Raw genomic sequence first — 21,565 nt, 5'->3', positions numbered from 1 at the left:
CTTTTATCATATTTCTATCTACCATAAACTATTTGATTATCTATTTTGGGAGCAGTTTAGTCTACTTTTATTGATCTCTAGTTTACTTTAACTGGAATTATGTTCAAGCCACTTAAAAATTATAAAGATTCTAGAATAAAAATTCATCAAACACAACACTTTACACTCTCGTTAATCTTGCTGCAAACTTATTCTACATCCCAACCCTAATTCCCTTTTATATATATTGTTATAATAGGGTTGTGATAAGTCTAATTTATATATATTGTTATTCCCCAACCCACGATCATATTTGTGCTTATTTGAGCTCTACGGAGCCATTTTTATTACTAATATACGTTTCCTAGTGTTTTTGTAGAGTTGCTATTATTTTGCAGGAAATTGCTGATTTATGATGATTCTCGAGCTTATTGAGCCACTACAAAATATTAGAGTCGGATCGTATTTTATGACCGAATATTTAAATCTGAAGGGCGTACTAAATAAATTTAGTTCGGTGAATAAGGGCTTTACAAGCTAGTATTACGGACCAAGTAATGAGGCCACAAATCATAAAACAACAAAGATTAAGTTAGAGGCCCAAGTGAAAAACAAGGCCCACAATCGGATCTGCTGGACGTGAAACAATGGGCGGCCCAATGACTACCCTTGATTTCGCTAATTTGATGTCGGTTGACGGGGAATTATAAATACCCAATTAGTGGGTTGTGACAGGGGTTATGTAAGTTTTTCATTAGTTTTAGTTTAAGAGGGATTTCATGATTTATCAGTTTTAGTTGACTTTAATATTACTTTTTGCTGAACTTTTCGTTAGTTTTAGTTTTACTTCCTTGATTATTATTTATAAGTTATTAGGGTACTGTAGTTCTTAGTTTTACACGCTAATTAGGAATTTGTAGGTTTTTGTTTTCATCACGTTTCGTCTATTTCGTCTTTGCACTAATTACTATTGCTTTTTGTTTGTTTAATGATTATTATTGTTTTACTTTTTTTTTATTATTATTGTTGATTTTACTTTGGTTATTTGCTTTACTATTGGTTTTTATAATTATTGTTTTTATTATGTTTAATTTAATTGCTTTGATTAGTTTAGTTTTAATTATGTACGAGTAGTTTATTTCTAGGGTTCTTGGGGATCCATAAATAATATGAATGGATGGTTTATTATTGTTGATAGTCAATGCTTGATTAATTTTCTATTGATTGATTTAATGCTATGCAATTAAATTAGGTCTGGTTTAATTGTATGATTTATGCAATATTGATTCGAGATTCGGTAGAAGAGAATTGATGTTTAGGCTTAGTTTCAACTGGTAGGTTAATTTATAAATGGTTAAGTTAAGATTCGAGAGATGCGATTTAACACTGCTAATTTAATTCTGTGATTGTAATACGTAGCGAAAGCCCTTTATAGTCTTGTTGTCTATCATCCCGGAATTTTATTTATTGGTGAACCTATGCCCTAAGCCTTTATTTTATTGATATTCTTTTAGTCTTATTTGCTTAGTTTAATTATTCCCCTTAGTTTAAGTCACATAAATTCATACTTGTTACTTGATAATTTAGATTATAATAATTTATTAGGAATAAAAGAACATTGTTTTCCTATGGATTCGACTTTACTTCCCTATCTATTTTAGTTAGTGGTCTTAGGAATTACTTTTGATTAGGTGATACGATTTTAGTCTGTCGGGTTGTGATCCAATGAGAAGGATTTTAAATAAGAAGTATGAGAAGGAATCCTAACCGTGCAAAGTATTTCATCCAATGTATCATACAAAAGTTATAATAAACCCCAGAAAAAAAAAATTAAAAAACTAGATAAAAAGATATTGAACCCTATGTCTGATACAAACTCCGTATTATATATTGGAAATTTTCTGTTTTTGCAAATTTTGGGAAGAAAAAACAAGACCCTAGTTTTTTCAATTTTACCCCCAAATCAGATCGTTACAATGCAGTGGCTTCTTCTATTTGTCGTCTTCTTCTCCGCGGCATTAATCTTGATTATTTATCTCCTTGCCTTTAATCCTTCCCTCCAGTAGAAGCACTTTGGTCATCTTCGCCATTTTAGATCATCGATTTTCATTTTGAAGCTCTCAGCAACGCCAATGAAAGTTGCTCCACAACTCATTAATGGAAACAAAGGATGAGCGAGGGAAAAAGAGAAGCAGGCTCTTTTTTTTTTTTATTTTTACAACTACTTAACCGCAGGAAAACTAAGCAATTAAATTAAATCTGTCCAAAGAATAACCTAGAGTGTCTACTTGAATTGACAATGTCGTGCCCTCTCTGCCCAAATCCCTGTTTTCAGGTGGTGAATGAATAAGAGGAGTAAACAATATGCACATTTAGAAGTAAAATTATGCACATTTTGTTCAAAATTTATGCACATCGAATTTAAGCCAAATAATATTTGCACATTCAGTTTGAAAAATATGCGCATTTAGTACAAAAATTTTGCACAATAAATCCTTCTCATTTAAAGGAACTTCTCATTTGACCCTATATATATATATTGTATTCAACGTCGATCATTTCACTATACTCCAGGTTTATAAAATTCATGTTATTTTGATATGAACTTCTTATTATTTCAATTTATATATATGTTATTTTTAAATAAATACATGTTATTTTATACATGCATGTTTTTTTTATACATGTTGTTGAAGTAAATAAGTAAATAACATACTCCCTCCGCCCCTTATCTACATGCCTATTTCCCATTTTACACGGAAATAATGGAACTTAGTGGTTCTTTTAAATCCATGATTGTGGAGTACAAATGTGCATGTGGGGTCAGAGAAAGATTGAGAGAAAAAAAGGTAGTTGGTAATTATTAAAGAGATAGAGATAGAAAGTGTTGGAAAATGATGTCAAAAGTACGTAAAAAATAAATAAAATTGATGACAACTCATCAAAAAGAAGAATATTGTCGAAAAGTAAATTATTTAAATAGAATTATGCATGTAGTTTTGAAACTCCAAGAAAGGAAAGTAGGCATGTAGATAAGTGATTGAGGGAGTATTATTTTAGCAAAATAGCACAAGATTTAAGTAAAATAACGTAAGATTTAGGCAAAATAACTCAAACATATTTAGTATGGAGTACCATCCAGAAGTATATACAGTAGACAAATATTTAATTAAGGCGGGTGTACAATAACTTAGTGAATGGTGAAAAGAAAGAGGAAATAAAGTGGTTTACCACACGTGCCACGTGAGACATTTACCCACCCAATGCAAATTCATTTCATTACCTTTCTCTCTCCTCATTCATTTGTTTCTTTCTTCCTGAAAACTTTATCTCTCTTCTTCAATTTTTTCTTCTCTGTTGTCCAAGTTTTCTCTCTCTCTCTCTCTCTCTTTTTTTTCCCTCTTGTTTCTTTGGTGATTCACTGCAAATATGCAATGACGAAGACGAAGACGAAGGAGTACTATGTTTTTTTTGACCCTTTTTTTTTTTTTTTTTTTTTTTTGAAATTTGTTGCTAGAGATTGTTGATCTTCTTAAATTTGTATTTTTTGGTGTTATGGTTTTGATAAAGTGTTGTTTTAATTTTTAATTTAAGGGTAACTTTTGTAAATTTTAAGGGTAACTTTTGTATATTTAAGGATAACTTTTTGTGAGATTAATGGTAATTTTGATTTAGATGTTTGTTCTAATCAATCAATACTAATATTTTAAAATAGGAAGTTGGAAGGACACTTGTCCACTTCCTATTTTTCTGATTTTTTATCTTGATTTATCCTAAATTTTCCAACTTCTTGTTTTCCTGATTTTTTTTTTCTTGATTTATCCAAAAAAATTCCACACAGCACCTTTTTTTTTTTTGAAACAATTTCCACACAACGCTTCAGTTTCATTCTCTGTTTAGTTTTTTTTTTTTTTTAATTTATCTATTTATTTTTATTTAAGTCTTTAGGATTCTAAAACAACGCTATTCCCTCTCAGTTTCTCCATTCAATATTCATAAATAAAATCTGAAGAGCCACATTAATTTTCCAAAAAAAAAAAAAATAACACTTCATTCAATTTCTTCTTCTTCTCACATTATTCTCCTTAAGTTCCTCCATCCTAAATTGATTCCAAATTCTTCACTGCTTTCCTAAAAAAATAAAATTCATCACTGCTGCCCTATCAATCCTCTTTCTATCTCCTAACAATAGTTGTAATTTTTCTTCCTCTTTATTCCTCAAAATTTGTCGATTTTTGTGTTTTAATTTTGTCCGAACATTTCAATTCCTTTTCTAATAATGGTGTGGAATGTTGATGGTGTTGATGACAATTCTTAAAATGATGTTTTTGGGTGTAGGGCTATGATACATGGATTTTGCCTTGCAAAGTTTCTGCTTTTATTAATTGGTAATGAATTTATTTTTCTTCCCCAATTCAATTTTAGGGTTTTTTTTTTCAAATCTTTATTCCCTGCTTACTACCCTTAATTAAATATGTGTAAGATTAATATTTCTCTTGCCTTCTTTCTCTTTCCCGGTTTGGGATTCAATCAATTATTTTATTTGTAAAGGTATTCCATTATTTTGATTCAACTGCTGTTTTTTTTTTAAATTTATTTTTTAAAAAATACTTAACATATTTATGAGAACATATTTTCTTGGATGTTTCTTTTCAATTCCTATATTGCTTGATTTCTTCGAAGTGTTGCATATATATATGTGATTAAGGTTGAATTTCTTCCGATCATATGTGTATTTTTTTTTTAAAAAAAAATCATTTTATCTTTAGAGTATTAAAAGGATTAAACATATGTGGTTAGTAAATGTTTATAAAGCTTGGTTGCTATCCAAATTTATTTAGTTGTAGGGATGATGGAAAGTTTTAGTTCATTTGATATCTTCCATAATTTAATTGGCTTGATGCATGAATAATGTTGTTCGTTCTCTTGATTTTGTTCTTTGATTTAAACCTTTTTTTTTTTTTTTTTTTTTGTGGGTGAAATAAAGAATAATATTATTTGATGGTTTTATTTTTTAAGAAATACTTTAATGAATATCTCTATTACAATCATTTTGTAAGGAAATATTATTAGATGGTTTTATTTTTTAAGAAATACTTTAATGAATATCTCTATTACAATCATTTTGTAAAAAAAATTTTTAATGAATGAGATGAAAAATTGGTCAGCTTATTTGGTTTGTATTCATTTCTCTTGTGCACTTAATATTTTGTATTTTTGGATATGGACATGCTAAACGTTTAGTAGATTATGTTAATAATTGTTTAGGATGTCAACATCTTCAACATGTAAGTTTTAAAAATATGATGATATGAATTTAATCAATTTACAGAATATTTAGTTTACTCATCATATGAAACTTTTATATGCATAGTCATATTGCCTCATTCGTGTATTGGATAAGTATTTGCTAGCTTTTGTTTCAGAAAACTGTTGATAAGTCTTTCTTGGACAATCTGGAAGATTTACGGGACAAGAAAGTCGCTGTCGTGGTGAGTTTATGACTTTTAGTTTTAATCTTATACTCCAGATTTTGACGTTTAAGTTCGATGAAGAGAATGTAACTAATTGGTCGTGTAGATTACAAGTAATTGAATTATGATGTAAAGGTTATAATGAGAATAATCACAAGGAGAAATTATGTTGAAAGTATGCATGTTTTATATAGTTTTACGATCATTAATAATTTGCTAGTGAATTTTGTTGGAACAACAAGTGTGTAGTGTGTGAATTTTGTGAAAAAACTCAAAGTCCCACATTGGTGGGAAATGAGAGTTTTACTCTCTTTATAATATAGAGAGTGGGCTAAAGGGGTGTGGCCCTTGGGCTACCCACATTTTGTGGAGAGGGAGGACCTATATGGTAAACCATCTATCACACACACGGGCGCCGAACCGAACCGAGCCGGGCCGGGCCGGGCCGGGTTGGGTTGGGTTGGGTCGGGTCGGGTCGGGTTTATTAAATAAACTTATTTTTTGGACAAGGCTAATTGCGTGATTAGTTCCTTGATTTTTGCTAAACGTTTTTGACTGATTACATTTGACCGTTTTTTCAAAACTGATTAATGGAGCGTTAATCATGCAAACGTTTTCACTGATTTTTTGCTAAACGTTTTGCCACGCATTAATCTTCTGTAACCGTTTTGAACGTTCAACTTATGACCGTTTTAATTGTGTGATTAGTGCCTAATTAAACAGCAGCAGTTACGTTGCAATTTTTCCTATAAAAGGCGTGTTGATTTCCTGTTTTTCATACACAAAAAATACAGAAAGCAATCTTCTTCTCCTCTCTATTTTTTCCTCACAAAAACAAAACCCTCGAGCAGTTTCTTTTCTTTTTTTGGTGTTTAGTTGCCCGGTGGTTTTGTGCAGTTCCACCGGTATAATTACAATAGAGGAAGGCTGTTTTTTCCTGGGGAACATCCGGTTGTTGTACGAGCTGCTTGCACAAATTAAAGGGCAGTACCGTGAATGTTCTAAAGAGAGCGACATAGTCCGCGACTCAGTCTATTTCCCGGTAACTTTGTTCTGTTTTTATTGTTTACAGCAGTTCGGTTTATAACAATTTTAGAACACTCTTTTCTGCCTTTATAATCATCATGTCTACCGAGGAAATAACTATGTCCAATGACCTTAACAAGCCCTTCCGTTTTGAAGGCGCTCATTTTAAAAGATGGAAACAGAAAATGCAGTTTTTCTTAACTGTTAAAAAAGTTCATTCTGTATTGACTGTCCCTAGGCCTGTTATTCCTGATAATGCTGAACAAGATGATCTAGTGTATTGGAATTCTGAAATTGAAACTTGGAATGAAACCGATTTCATGTGCAAAAACTATATTCTTAATGGTCTGTCTGATAACCTGTATGACTATTATCATCTGGAAAACACCGCTAAGGATTTGTGGGATGCCCTGCAAAAGAAATATGACACCGAAGAAGCCGGTGCCAAAAAGTATGCTGTTAGCAGGTACCTGAAATTCCAGATTACTGATGGTAAGTCCGTGGAAGTGCAGTCCCACGAACTTCAGAAAATTGCCCATGAGATAATTTCCGAAGGTATGGCTCTTGATGAACAATTTCAGATTGCTGTTATAATTGACAAGTTGCCTCCTTCTTGGAAAGATTTCAAAAACAGTCTCAGGCACAAGACTAAGGAATTTTCCTTAGAGAGTTTGATTACTCGGCTCCGTATAGAGGAAGAATCCAGAAAACAGGACCAGAAAGAAGAAGTCTTACAGCTCTCTGCAAACAATGCTCCTAAGCGTTCTGCTGCAGTTCTCAAGCCCGCTGGTAAGAACTTCAAGCCTCAGAACCGGAAGAATAACTTCAAAAAAAATAAACAGAATGTTCAAAAGAACGATGGAAAGCAACAAATTCAACCCCCTAAGAATGGTACTGGTCAATTCCTATGTTATAGGTGTGGAAAACCAGGCCATATGGCACGAAAGTGCAGGAACATGCCTAACCCTGTACCACAGGCTAGCATGATAGAAGAGCCACTTGTGGCTATGATTACTGAGATCAACCTTATTGGTGGATCAGAAGGGTGGTGGGTAGACACTGGCGCTACACGCCATGTCTGCTATGATCGTCGGATGTTTAAAACTTATTCTGAAAACACCGATGATAAGAAAGTGCTGTTGGGTGATTCCCATTCCACTAATGTTGCTGGTATTGGTAATGTTGAGTTGAAGTTTACTTCTGGCAGGACTCTCATTCTGAAGGATGTACTGCACACTCCGGAAATGAGAAAGAACTTAGTTTCTGGTTTTCTTCTTAATAAGGCTGGTTTTACACAAACCATAGGTTCCGATTTATTTACTTTAACTAAGAATGGAATGTTTGTAGGGAAAGGTTATGCTACTGATGGCATGTTTAAACTGAATGTTGAGATTAATAAAATTTCTGATTCTGCTTATATGTTGTCTTCTTCTGTTAATATTTGGCATGCTAGACTCTGTCATGTGAACAAAAGACTCATAAAAAATATGAGCAATTTAGGCCTTATCCCCTAATGTTTCCCTCAATGACTTTGATAAATGTGATTTTTGTAGTCAGGCTAAGATTACAAAAACACCTCATAAGTCTGTTGTTAGAAACTCAGAACCGTTAGATTTAATTCATTCTGATATTTGTGAATATAATGGAACGCTGACCAGAAATGGACAACGATATTTCATCACCTTTATTGATGATTGTTCTGATTATACTCGTGTTTATTTGATGAAAAATAAGAGTGATGCTTTTGATATGTTTAAGTTGTTTGTGACAGAGTTTGAGAATCAGTTCAACAAGCAAATAAAAAGGTTGCGTAGTGATCGTGGAACTGAGTATGATACTGATGCTTTTGTAGAGTTTTATAACTCACATGGTATCATACATGAAAGGTCAGCTCCTTATTCTCCAGAAATGAATGGTAAGGCTGAAAGGAAAAATAGAACCTTTACTGAGTTAGTAGTTGCTATTTCCTTAAATTCTGGTGCTGCTGATCATTGGTGGGGAGAAATTCTTCTCACTGTTTGTTATGTCTTGAACCGTATTCCAAAGACTAAGAGTAAGATTTCTCCTTATGAATTACTTCGTAACAAACAACCTAACATTTCTTATTTCAGAACTTGGGGTTGTCTGGCATATGTTAGGATTCCTGATCCTAAAAGAGTTAAGTTAGCTAGTAGAGCTTATGAATGTGTATTCATTGGCTATGCTGTTAATAGTAAAGCATATAGATTCTTTGATTTAAGTGCACGAGTAATTATTGAATCTAATGATGTTGATTTTTATGAGGACAGGTTTCCTTTTAAATCTAGAAATAGTGGGGGCTCGTCCTCCTCTATTATTCCTAAAGACAGGTCTAACTCACAAGACTTGGATGCTGAACCCGAACTAAGAAAGAGCAAGCGGGCTAGAGTAGCTAAAGACTTCGGCCCAGACTTTGTAGTTCTGAATGTAGAGGAGGATCCTTCTACCCTCCAAGAAGCTCTAACCTCAGTGGATGCAGATTTATGGCAAGAAGCCGTGAACGACGAAATGGACTCACTTGAGTCTAATCGAACTTGGCATCTAACTGAGTTGCCACCAGGCTGCAAGTCAATTGGTTGCAAATGGGTCCTAAAAAGAAAGCTGAAAGTTGATGGGACCATTGATAAGTTCAAAGCCCGTTTGGTAGCTAAAGGCTACAGACAAAGGGAGAATGTTGATTTCTTTGATACCTATTCACCTGTAACTAGAGTAACATCTATTAGAGTATTAATATCTCTTGCTTCTGTTTTTAATCTTGTAGTACATCAAATGGATGTGAAGACTGCATTCTTGAACGGTGAATTGGAAGAAGAAATCTACATGGATCAACCGGAAGGATTCATTGTTCAAGGAAAAGAGCATCTGGTATGTAAGCTAGATAAATCTCTTTATGGTCTCAAACAAGCACCTAAACAATGGCATGAAAAATTTGATAACTTAGTCATCTCACATGGTTTTAAGATAAATGGTAGTGACAAATGCATATATGTAAAATTTGAGAAGGACATATGCACTATAATTTGTCTATATGTGGATGACTTGTTAATTTTTGGCTCGAACATTCATGCTGTGAATGATGTAAAGCTATTGTTGAATGCTGAGTTTGATATGAAAGACCTAGGAGAGGCTAATGTAATCCTTGGAATTAAGATTACTAGGACAGAAAATGGAGTTTCTTTGGATCAATCTCATTACATTGAGAAGATCCTAAAGAAATATAGTTACTTTGACTGTAAACCTGCTAGTACACCTTATGATCCCAGTGTTAAATTATTTAAGAACACTGGTGATGCCGTAAGGCAATCTGATTATGCGAGCATCATTGGCAGCCTTCGGTATGCCACTGATTGTACTAGACCCGACATTGCCTATGTCGTGGGATTGTTAGGCAGGTTTACTAGTTGTCCTGGTAATGAGCATTGGCATGCTATTGAAAGGGTCATGAGATACCTTAAGAGGACCATGAACCTAGGGTTGCATTATGAAAGGTTTCCAGCTGTACTAGAAGGCTATAGTGATGCTGACTGGAACACCTTATCAGATGACTCTAAGGCTACTAGTGGATATATTTTTTCTATAGCCGGTGGAGCTGTATCTTGGAAGTCTAAGAAACAGACTATTTTGGCTCAGTCCACCATGGAGTCAGAAATGATAGCACTAGCTACGGCTAGTGAAGAAGCAGGTTGGTTAAGAGGCCTGCTAGGTGAAATTCCCCTATGGGAAAAGCCATTACCGGCTGTCTTGATCCATTGCGATAGTACCGCGGCTATTGCAAAAGTTCAGAACCGTTATTACAACGGTAAGAGACGACAAATACGTCGTAAGCACAGCACTGTGAGAGAATATCTCTCTATCGGAGCTGTTAGAGTGGATCACGTACGCACTGAGAATAACTTGGCTGATCCTTTGACGAAAGGATTAGCTAGGGAGAAAGTCCATTTTTCCTCTAAGAAAATGGGACTATTGCCATTGAAATGAACCACACATAATGGTAACCCAACCTATGAACTGGAGATCCCAAGAAATAGGTTCAAAGGGTAATAACAAGTTATGGTGTGTTATGAGTTGAATATGTTCAAAAGACATAATTTCCTGAAGCGATCAAGGATGAGTTAATAGGAACTCTTAATGAAATCTATACTCCAATTTGGAGTGGAGTACCAAGCTACAGGAGTACTCTTGATAGATTCACCTATGTGAATGTGGAAGTTAGGCCGCTTCCTATGAAATGTGTGGCAGCATTTCTAGAGCATTCACTACACTGGGATAGACGTGCATGGCCGAAATAGCACGGGTCTAGAACAACACCAAGAGTAGGTTGTATGTGGTACGTTGTCAGAGATAGGGTTCAAAACTTCGAGTCACCCTTGTTGAATCTGAATCGTACTCACTACGTCGAAGTTCAAGTTGAAAAACACTTCTGTTTATGCGCAACCTATATATGTATGGATTCTGCTCGAAAATGTTTTCAAAAAATTCAAGTGGGGGATTGTTGGAACAACAAGTGTGTAGTGTGTGAATTTTGTGAAAAAACTCAAAGTCCCACATTGGTGGGAAATGAGAGTTTTACTCTCTTTATAATATAGAGAGTGGGCTAAAGGGGTGTGGCCCTTGGGCTACCCACATTTTGTGGAGAGGGAGGACCTATATGGTAAACCATCTATCACACACACGCGCGCCGAACCGAACCGAGCCGGGCCGGGTTGGGTTGGGTTGGGTCGGGTCGGGTTTATTAAATAAACTTATTTTTTGGACAAGGCTAATTGCGTGATTAGTTCCTTGATTTTTGCTAAACGTTTTTGACTGATTACATTTGACCGTTTTTTCAAAACTGATTAATGGAGCGTTAATCATGCAAACGTTTTCACTGATTTTTTGCTAAACGTTTTGCCACGCATTAATCTTCTGTAACCGTTTTGAACGTTCAACTGATGACCGTTTTAATTGCGTGATTAGTGCCTAATTAAACAGCAGCAGTTACGTTGCAATTTTTCCTATAAAAGGCGTGTTGATTTCCTGTTTTTCATACACAAAAAATACAGAAAGCAATCTTCTTCTCCTCTCTATTTTTTCCTCACAAAAACAAAACCCTCGAGCAGTTTCTTTTCTTTTTTTGGTGTTTAGTTGCCCGGTGGTTTTGTGCAGTTCCACCGGTATAATTACAATAGAGGAAGGCTGTTTTATCCTGGGGAACATCCGGTTGTTGTACGAGCTGCTTGCACAAATTAAAGGGCAGTACCGTGAATGTTCTAAAGAGAGCGACATAGTCCGCGACTCAGTCTATTTCCCGGTAACTTTGTTCTGTTTTTATTGTTTACAGCAGTTCGGTTTATAACAAATTTTAGTTGCAGAAAGTTAGAGATGAATTGCAAAAGGTTTGGAGAATCCTGATCATGGAATAGTTTGGGAAGATGATCGAGAATATTGTCATTCTCAGTCCTATAGCTTGTACATGTAAACCTATTGAATTTTATATATTTGTATATAAATTTGAAAAATAATTTTATTCAACCTACAGGCATAAATATTTCAAGTCCTTTTATATCATACAAGTTTTAATCTTTAAGTTTAATCACTACACTTGGCATAATCAAATTGATATAGTACATGAGCTAAGATTGGTTCTTCAACAGCAAATGTATGTATTGAATTTGTATGTATAGTACATTAGTATATTGTTACTCGGGAGAGCATGGGACGGGTACCTGTACCGATAATGTTATCGGTTCGGGTACCCGATAACCAATAAGGACAAAACCAATAACCGAAACCGATCCGATAAGGGACGGGTACCCATAAATTCGGATACCCGAAAATACGGGTACTCGAACCCAAATAACCGAACTGAACCAATAAGCTTCTTTTTTTTTTTTTTTTTTTCCCTTTAAAATACGGGAAGCAGGAAGAGAGAAGATGGTCACTGGTGATGATTTGCGGGCGGTGGAGGTGGTGGTTCATGGAGTTTTTCGGCGGAAGATGGTCGTTGCGGGCGGAGGAGCAGGAGTTGCAGGTAGTGAAGTAGAGACGGAGGCGTTCTGAGGTGATGTCCATGTTGGGTAAGTCGCGAGCTTCGTGGATTGTGAGGTCAAGATCTCCGTAGAGGTACACCATTTTTTTCTTCTGCCATTATTGAGAGCTTGGAGATAGCCACAATGCCCACAAAAGAAGGGAGGGGGAGGAGGAGGAGAGAGAAAGTGGGATGGAGGTGAGTGAGAAATCAGAAATGAGGAAAAAACGAGAATTAGGTTATTTATTTTTATTTTTTTTTAAAACAAAACACGGGACTTTCATTTAGCATTTTTAAATTTTCGGGTATTTCGGGTACCCGAAACTGTCTTAACGGGTACCCAATACCCGTCTCGTTAATTTCTTATTGGTTCGGTTACCCGTCCAAAATTATTTAGATGGTTCGGGTACCCAATTATTCGGAACGGTTACGGTTCGGGATTTCGGGTTTTTGGATATTTTTGCTCAGCCCTACATCACTAGGTTATTGATTTTTTTTTTGTTTACAGGTCATTTAATGTTGTAGAATGAAATAAGTTGTGCATAGATATGCAACTTTAAATTCACAATTTGTGCTTAACTTTTGTATTAACTTCTATCACTATAATTTGGTGTTGTAATATTATCACATTTCGCTCTTTTAATAATAATTCAATACAAGTTTAGCCCGTGTATCGCACAGGCTGAATACTAGTTTTCTTCTAATATATGAGGAACAACTTGATTTCTAGATTTTCAATTACTACATAATGATTTTAAACAATTATTCAAAATTTAAACAAACAAATATCAAAATAAAAAAACTGAATACATCCCGTGATAACTTCCTAATATTTATATTTCTCCAAATTGAGAGTTTGAAATGCTATTTCCATCATCAATTGAATTTATTTCATATCCAACATAATTGCAAAATTTAGGTTGATTTTAATAGAAAATTTTGAGTTCTTCATATTATTCATCAATGGAGTTTGAATACGCCTCCATCATCAATTGAATACGCCTCTAGGATTAGGTCTTTCTCTTTTTTCTAATAGCGAAATTTTCTTTTCCTACTGCATAGTTTCACTTTCTCTCTCCTCTGGCAGAGTAGCAGCGTACATCAATTGAGAGGAAATTAATTTGGCATGTGCGAACTACCCGATCTACATTAACATACTGTAAACCGGGGGCAGGAAAAATCCTTACAATACAGTAATACCAACTCAAAAAGTTTAAAATAAAAGAACAAACACTGATTGGGGGATGGAAAACCGATTTTCCTCCGTCAAACAAAGGTCATAACGACTGTGTTAAAAAAAAAAAAAAAAAAAAAAAAGGTCATAACGACTCTAGCTTCCAGTCAAAATCCCTAACGCCTTTCATAAATCAGGACACAATTTTTGGTATTTTCACACACACTCTTAATCAGGTAACTCTTCCTTCCTCTTTAATCCCGATCCTTCTTCAATCTTAATAGTATTTTTCTTCATGCTTTAATCTGCATTTCCATTTTATTTCAATTTTGTTTTGATTGTTAATCATTATATTATTTAAACCCCATTTTGCTATTTTCCAGAAATCTATTTAATGTAATGTATAATTATTAATTCTCATTATTTAAACCCCATTTTCCCTTTGCTGTTTTCTTGATTGTTTCTTGGGACGAGAGAATTGGGCTAGCTTTGTTTATTTCTAAATTCTAATACGAGGTCAATTTTTGGTTAGTTTTTATTTTTATTTTCTTCTGTTTTTTTAGCTAATTAGAGCTGATTTTAATGTTGGGAATAGATTATGATTCTGTAAATTCTCTTTAAAGTACAATTTTTTTTTCTTTAAAAATTATCAAGATTTGAATGATTTATGCTGTTATATGCTAATGTAATGTTACCACCGGACTGAAGATGAACAAAATGTTTATGGGTTCTAGTGTTGCTATAATGTCCTGTAATTTGTGCAGTTGTTATGGGTAGATATTAAGTTTACATAATTTATGCTATTTATTTTATTCGTGATCCCATGAAAGTGAATTTGCATAAACTGTGTGGGTTTATTTTCGAGCATTGTGGGTGTGAATGTGTGATAACATAATGAGTATGTACTTGTTTCTTAGACTTTGGGTATGGGTGGGTATGAATTATGATGTTGAGACGAGATTATGTGTCATTGTATGGCTGCCATGATATGCAAATAATAAGTTAATTACGGATTGTGTTGGTTTGATTATGCTTCTTTTCCAATTGATTGTAGATCTTATTAAGATTTGGGGTTGTGATATGACTAGGATGGACAAAGGAAAGAAGCTGGGTAATTCTAATGTGGTGGCCAAGCCGGACAAGATCTATATGGATCTCAGAGAAATAATCCAAGAGCACGCTATCCGTTACCTTCCTGCTAAATCTCTTTGCAGGTTCAAAGCCGTGTGCAAAGGCTGGAAACTACAGATATCAAGTCCATTCTTTGAACACAGCCAATCGTTTGCTTTTCGTTCTTTGTCCGGCTTCTTTTGTCAGTCTTCTGATGGCTCTATCTCCTTTATATCCCTTGATCCAGTGGCATATGGAATCCCAGACCCAAATTTGAAGTTCTTGCCTGAGCCTGTTGATTTGCTTGCATCATCTCATGGCTTACTCTGCTGTCGAGGTCGCACTAATGAAAAGGCATATTATATTTGCAATCCTGTCAACCAGTGCTGGAAGAAACTTCCTAACCCTGAAGCTAACCATGGACAGAACACAACTGTGGTACTTGTATTTGAGCCATCACTGCTAAACTTTGTGGCTGATTATAAACTGATTTGTGCTTTTCCCTCCACTGATTTTGATGGTGCTTATGAGTTTGAAATCTATTCATCACTTGAGAACTCGTGGAAGATTTCCTCTGAGATTTACTTTGGCGAAAAGGGAAGGATATTGAAGGGAGGTGGCTTTCATCTGAACGGGTTTGTGTACTGGTTGGCAAATAATCATGTGATTGGTTTTGATCTAAAGAAAAATCGTGTGAAAGTGATCCCATGCTATGGAATGTATGGAACGCGTACCTTGGGCAATGTGGACAGAAAACTTTGTGTATCACACAGGAAAGGTTGTGAACTAAGCATATTGGTGTTGTCCAATGAGTATGCAAATACCATGCATATGGGAGCTGAATGCAAGACATGGGAACTGAAAAAATTTATGCTATATAATAATGCAGGTACTGGCGATAATGCAGCAAATGATTGTGAAGTAAATCTTTTGTCTGTGGGAAGCGATGTGATTGTGTATCCAAAAGGCAAAAAATTCTTGTCCTATGGTCTTAGTACTAAAGAAACTACAAATGTGAGTACTAAGGAAGAATTTAACAGAAGCAGTGTTTATGTTCCTTATGTTAACAGCCTAGTGTGCCTTTAGTGACTGATGCATCAGACGGCCCAGGGATCAACTTTGAGTTTTATACCGGTGTTTGATGAACAGGATTATTACTTATGTATATACTCAAACTTCTGGCACTTGCTGTGTAATTGTCTGTTAGACTACAAAGGTGACCGCTAAGGAAGAATTTTAACAGAAGCAGTGTTTTTGTTCCTTATGTAACAGCCTGGTGTGCCTTTAGTGACTAATGCATTAGACAGCCCAGGGATCACTTTGAGTTTTATACTGGAAATTGGTGAACAGGATGATTCCGTATTACAGTATTATCTTGCCTAATATGATCAGTAAAATTCTTGGTTTCAGAGTATTATTCCTATGTATAGTATATGTATCTAAATACATGTTGAATTTAGTTAAGCTATATGATGTATCTAAATTTTCTGACATAAATGTTGTATCTCCATATTTTACATCTGTGACAGTGAATGACCCTTATTAAAGATTTACCCAGCTTTGGAGCAATCCTGTATCACAAATTATACGAAGTAGCCAATTCGATATGATAGTACAATAGAACTGTCGTGTCTTGTCTAAGGCTAGTGTAATTGTAGATAATGAAATTTGAATGTCTTAGGAGTTAGGATCAACGTTGATGGGTATAGACGTTAGTGGCATTGGTATGACCTTGTTTGATGGCCATGATGGGTCTCATTCTAAGCATATCAAATGCCAGGTAAAATTTTTATACTTTGTGAAATTATTTTCCTTAAGCTTATTGGCTTGGGGTGTATGTCAGTCGACAGTCGAGACAACCCAAATGTTATTATTCTTATTGTTAGAGATGAAGAATGTTAAAGGGATTTAAATGTTAGAGATGAATGAGAACGATAGAGTGTTAAGGCAAAAGGAATTATAAAAGTTCTCTCATGAAAAAATTATAATAAAATAAATTCAAATGGTGATGGAGAGGAGGACATGATAGTTTGTGTTTTTTGTAATAGGTATATAAGTACAGAGGAAGCAGATAATTAATTTAATTCAAGGTCTCCATTATTCAACATAAAACGGTTGTTATTTATGCACTATTTGATTGAAAATTTAGTTTTTACTTTTTATAAATCACGTGTCGTCATTCCTATATTTGTTTTAGTGTATAGCTTTTTTTATTTTTATTTTTTATTATTATTTTAAAAATATCTTAACTTATATAGGAGATATGTATATTATGGCTAAGATGATAAAAATTTTTATATTCTTTCCATTTTTAAAAAATGCAAAAGGCGTTGACTTAATGTATATTGAAAATTGTACAATGTTCATTTTATTTTTTACTAACTTAAATTTACCAAAATCAATTTTGATTTGGTAAATATATTGTGAATCTTGTGTAGTCAATGTTTAAATAGTAAATGTCATGTAAAATGAAAAAAAAAAAGAAAAAAAAATCAAATTGTGATTTTAGTATTAAGCTAGATTAGTGCTCGTACAATGCACGGTAGTAATAATATTTTTCCCATAATGAATTTTGATATAATATAAAAATGAGGCAACTCATATGGAATAAACAAATGCATTGCATATAGAAATATAAAATAATAAGGCAAAATTCATTAAAACTACAATTGAGAAAGAAAAAAACTTATTGTTGATTAGTTGAGTTGAAAATATTTAATATAGTATGTTACATTTATAATGCATATTATTCCCAATAAAACTATAGAATCTAGTGACTATATGACTAAAGACTTATTTATAAATGCCTTTTAATAATCATCAAAACATTAATCAAACAACAAACTAAAATCTACGGTAAAACTATTGTCACAACATACATGTAAATATATAAATTACAAATTAAAGAATTTATCATCTATATATCCAATAAAATAATTTCAATGGAAATAAATACTACTTAGATCATTTAAAGCAATAACAGTCAATAATTAGGCAACACTAACCTATATTATAAGTAGTACATTTTCTGTTTATGGATTGATGTTGTACATTATATCGTTGCTCTTTGTTATTATATAAAAATGTGTTTGAAAGCTATCCAATAATTCTAGTTTGATCATTGTTTGTTTATTGCCTTAAAATTTTATTTGTCGATGATAGCTATTTATCCAAAAAAAAAAAGAAACACAAGAATATGTCACTATATCTGCCGTGTTTTTTAAAATGCAACTTATTTATGAATGTCGAATGTGATAAATTATTATCTCAATAAAGTGTTTCAGCAAAAGATAATAACTTTTTTGTATTTACTAAGATATTAACTTTTTTTTTAATAATGTAATAACAAAAAATTGATTGATATTTTATATTTTTGAATCAGACATATAATACAGTTGTCGAACACAACATTTATTTTATGGTCATATCTAATGCTCTCCATTAGTCTAATAAACAAATTAAAAAGGAATTTGAAAAATAAAAAATTAAAGTGATGTTTTAAAGTAATTTATTTAATATCAATTACTTCGATATGAATCAATTTTATTATTACTTTTTCGGTAAAACATAATAATACTCGTTTAAAAGATAATTACAAAAGAGTTGGAAAACGTAAATGTGCATGGAAAATTTTAGAACACAATAAAAAGGAATACATTTTATATAGAGATAATATATAAGTTATGAATAATATTATTATAGTTTTTTTATAAAATATTCCAAATAAAAAAAAAATTCCTGAAAGGGGAGGAGGAGTTTTGAAGGAAAAACCGCACCAGGACGTGACACATGTTACTTCCGGTGTCTGTTTTAGTATTAAGTTATTATTGATTGATTTATTTATTTATATTAAAAAAAAAACCACCTATTAAAGACAAAGTCAATATCGGAAACTTTGTCAATAATCACCCCTTTGTTAAACTAACCACATTTTATTTATTTATTTTTTAAAAAACCACCTATTAAAGACAAAGTCAATAGGTTATCAGTAAATCACTACCCTTCCATTGTGAGTTTGTGACCAGTTTTCCGACATACAAGTAGGTTTCTACTCTATAATATATATATATATATATATATATATATATATATATATATATATATATATATATATATATATATATATATATATATATATATATATATATATATATATTATTACTTGTTTATTCATCAAACTCTCTCTTTTATCGGAGACTCGACACTCTTGGGAAAGGACTTCAATTTGAAGGCAAAATATAGGCAGGAAGATAATTTCGGCCAAGGTATACGAATGTCCTAATTTCTGTTTACTTTTGCTTCATTGAAATTACTGAATTCTTTTCTACATTTTTTTTTTCTTTGCCCTTTCGAATATGATTAAATTGGGTCTTGATTAATGCTCGTAGTGTGTATGATCTCGAAAGATCAAATTTTTTTGATACAATTTTGGTAAAATTCAACTAAAGAGCAAATTACTAGAAATTTTATTTAAATTACAGAATTATACTTTGAATATTGTTGTTTATTTGTCGAATTATTCTGTAACATTAAAGGGTTTTACTAATACACTATACGGTACTCTGTATGTTATTAACTTTTCGTAATCTTATAATTTTATTTATAAACCCTAATTAGTTTAATTGCAACCAATTGTTGTTAGATGAGAAAATGGTTTTTTACACGCCAAGAATTGATTTTGGTGCACCCTTTAGTGAAAACACAGTTTTCTGTGCTCTTCTTGTAAAGAGGTGTGCCAAAATCAATTAGAGGTTAGAGGTAGAGGTTTGCCAAAATCAATTTCGTTGTTCTACTTTATGTACTGTACATTGTGAATTGCGTCTCTCATTGATGATTTGTGGATTTTAATTGTATGATTGCTTGATTAGAATTAGATTATTAATTATAGAGTATATTTTGAAGGCAATGGTTAGTTGATGAGTTTAAAAAATTGGGAAATAACTCTTAGCAATAATGATTAAGGGTAATGTGATGATCGATCAATGTCACGTATTTAGGTAAAATATCTTTATGCTGATGGAAAATCAGGTAGGATCGCGAAAGAAAGAAATTTGTTAAAATTAAAATTGAAGGTGTGGTTTTTGTTTGACTTTTTGTTGTTGTTGTTGTTGTTGTTGTTGCTGCGGCTGCTGCTGTTGTTGTTGTTGTTGCTGTTGTTGTTGTTGAAATTGCATACTTTGTATTAAACTTCAATTCTGTATTGGAGAGTAAATGAAAAGTAGATGTGGTGGATTAGGAATGTAATCACACTTGTACTAGGCAATAATTGGGATAAAGGGCAAATGTGTAAATCTTGTTATATGAGCATCGACTCTCAAGGAAGTTGACGAACTTTGGATTGTGGGATTGAGCCTATAGCGTATAAAATGTATGAAGAGTGAGATGATATCTATTGCAGCTTCCTCGAGAGATCTTTGAGGGCTTTGATTAACCTGTATTTTCTTTGACATTGATCAGGATGGATAGATTAATGAAGAAACCTTTTGGGGACGTGAGTAAGTCCCAAAGGATTTACATGGACCTCGGAGAGATTCTCAGAGAGCATGCCCTTCGCTATCTCCCAGCAAAAGCCCTTCAAAGGTTTCGTGCAGTGTGTAGGGATTGGAAGCTTCTAATCTCGTCTCCCTTCTTCATCCATAATCAGTCGATTGCATTCTCCTCAATCTCGGGTTTTTTTTTACAGTCACCAGGAAAACCTCCCTTCTTCATTTCCCCTGACCGAATGGCTCATGGTGTGCCTGACCAAGAACTGAAGTTTTTGCCCGAGGCAGTTGATGTGAAGGCCTCCTCTAATGGCCTGCTTTGCTGCCAAGGCCGCTCTGGGGATAAGCCATACTATGTCTGCAATCCTGCTAATAAGCAGTGGAAGAAACTTCCTAAGCCTACTGCCAATCATGGATCTGATCCTACAATTGCTTTTGAGTTTGAACCATCACTGCTGAATTTCTTGCCTGATTATAAGGTGGTATGCATCTTTGCTTCTACTGACATTGAGGAAGCGTATGAATTTGAGATCTACCTATCGCTGCAAGATTCTTGGAAAGTTGCGTCAGAGATGTTCTTTAGCAGTAGAAGACTTACGTTTTTAAAAGGAATTACTGTGAATGGAGTTACCTATTGGCCTACAACTTGTGGGAAGCTTTTGATCTTTGACTTGAAAAAAGAAAAGGCAACGGAACCTTCTGCTTATGGGGCATTTGTCATCAACAGACAGCCATATGCCAATACATCCCTTGGGATGATGGATGGGAAGCTCTGCAGGACGTCTTCAACTGGTTTTTCCATTAAGGTGAATGTGTTGAGAAACATACATAGCAATACAATGCCAACGAAATTTAAGGCTGGTGGCCCTTGGATGATGAAGCATGATGTTCAGTTGAAATCTGCAGACATGGGACTTGGGAAAAATAATCAGCTACGAGTTTTGCTCACATGGGATGGTATGCTTGTACTCGAAGCTGATGGCAAGGTCTTTATTCATGATATGAGAACCCTAACTACAACACTGTGCAATATATCACCTTCTGATTCTCGGTATGAAGTTTTTCCATATATTAACAGCCTTGTCTCCCTTGTATGATCGACTTTGTTCCTGCCTAAGATTGGGATTGTCTTTGGTTTAGCTCATTTGATTTGTAGTGCTAATTAGACTGATTTGCAATTTTTTTGTGTTACTTTTGTCATATCACCTCTTTAGTGTATAACATTGCTGGTTAAAGCACTGTATTCAGATTTCATAGAACTATTTCAGTTTCTTTTATGAGCAACGATGCAACT

General features: G+C 33.7%; 2 protein-coding genes across 2 annotated transcripts; both read left to right on the top strand.

Moving 5' to 3' along the window:
• The first annotated feature begins 12,184 nt into the window (after positions 1-12,184).
• Positions 12,185-16,348, top strand: LOC110686179 (F-box protein At5g49610-like). The gene is made up of 2 exons (XM_021862773.1): positions 12,185-13,914; positions 14,767-16,348. Exon 2 carries the CDS (start codon positions 14,768-14,770, stop codon positions 15,872-15,874), a length of 1,107 nt encoding a protein of 368 aa, XP_021718465.1. The 5' UTR covers positions 12,185-13,914; position 14,767; the 3' UTR covers positions 15,875-16,348.
• Positions 16,349-18,966: 2,618 nt separating this feature from the next.
• Positions 18,967-21,565, top strand: LOC110686178 (putative F-box protein At3g23950). Its single transcript, XM_021862772.1, has 2 exons — positions 18,967-19,053; positions 20,246-21,565. Exon 2 carries the CDS (start codon positions 20,247-20,249, stop codon positions 21,366-21,368), a length of 1,122 nt encoding a protein of 373 aa, XP_021718464.1. The 5' UTR covers positions 18,967-19,053; position 20,246; the 3' UTR covers positions 21,369-21,565.

This window comes from Chenopodium quinoa, unplaced genomic scaffold (genome assembly GCF_001683475.1).
Source record: "Chenopodium quinoa cultivar QQ74 unplaced genomic scaffold, ASM168347v1, whole genome shotgun sequence".
Taxonomy (NCBI): Eukaryota; Viridiplantae; Streptophyta; class Magnoliopsida; order Caryophyllales; family Amaranthaceae; genus Chenopodium; species Chenopodium quinoa.
Note: the sequence above shows the minus strand (reverse complement) of the source record. Positions and strands in the feature narration are given on the sequence as shown.

Coding starts and splice junctions, on each gene's coding strand:
- LOC110686178 (XM_021862772.1), top strand. CDS start 20,247: ATGGATAGATTAATGAAGAAACCTTTTGGGGACGTGAGTAAGTCCCAA.
- LOC110686179 (XM_021862773.1), top strand. CDS start 14,768: ATGGACAAAGGAAAGAAGCTGGGTAATTCTAATGTGGTGGCCAAGCCG.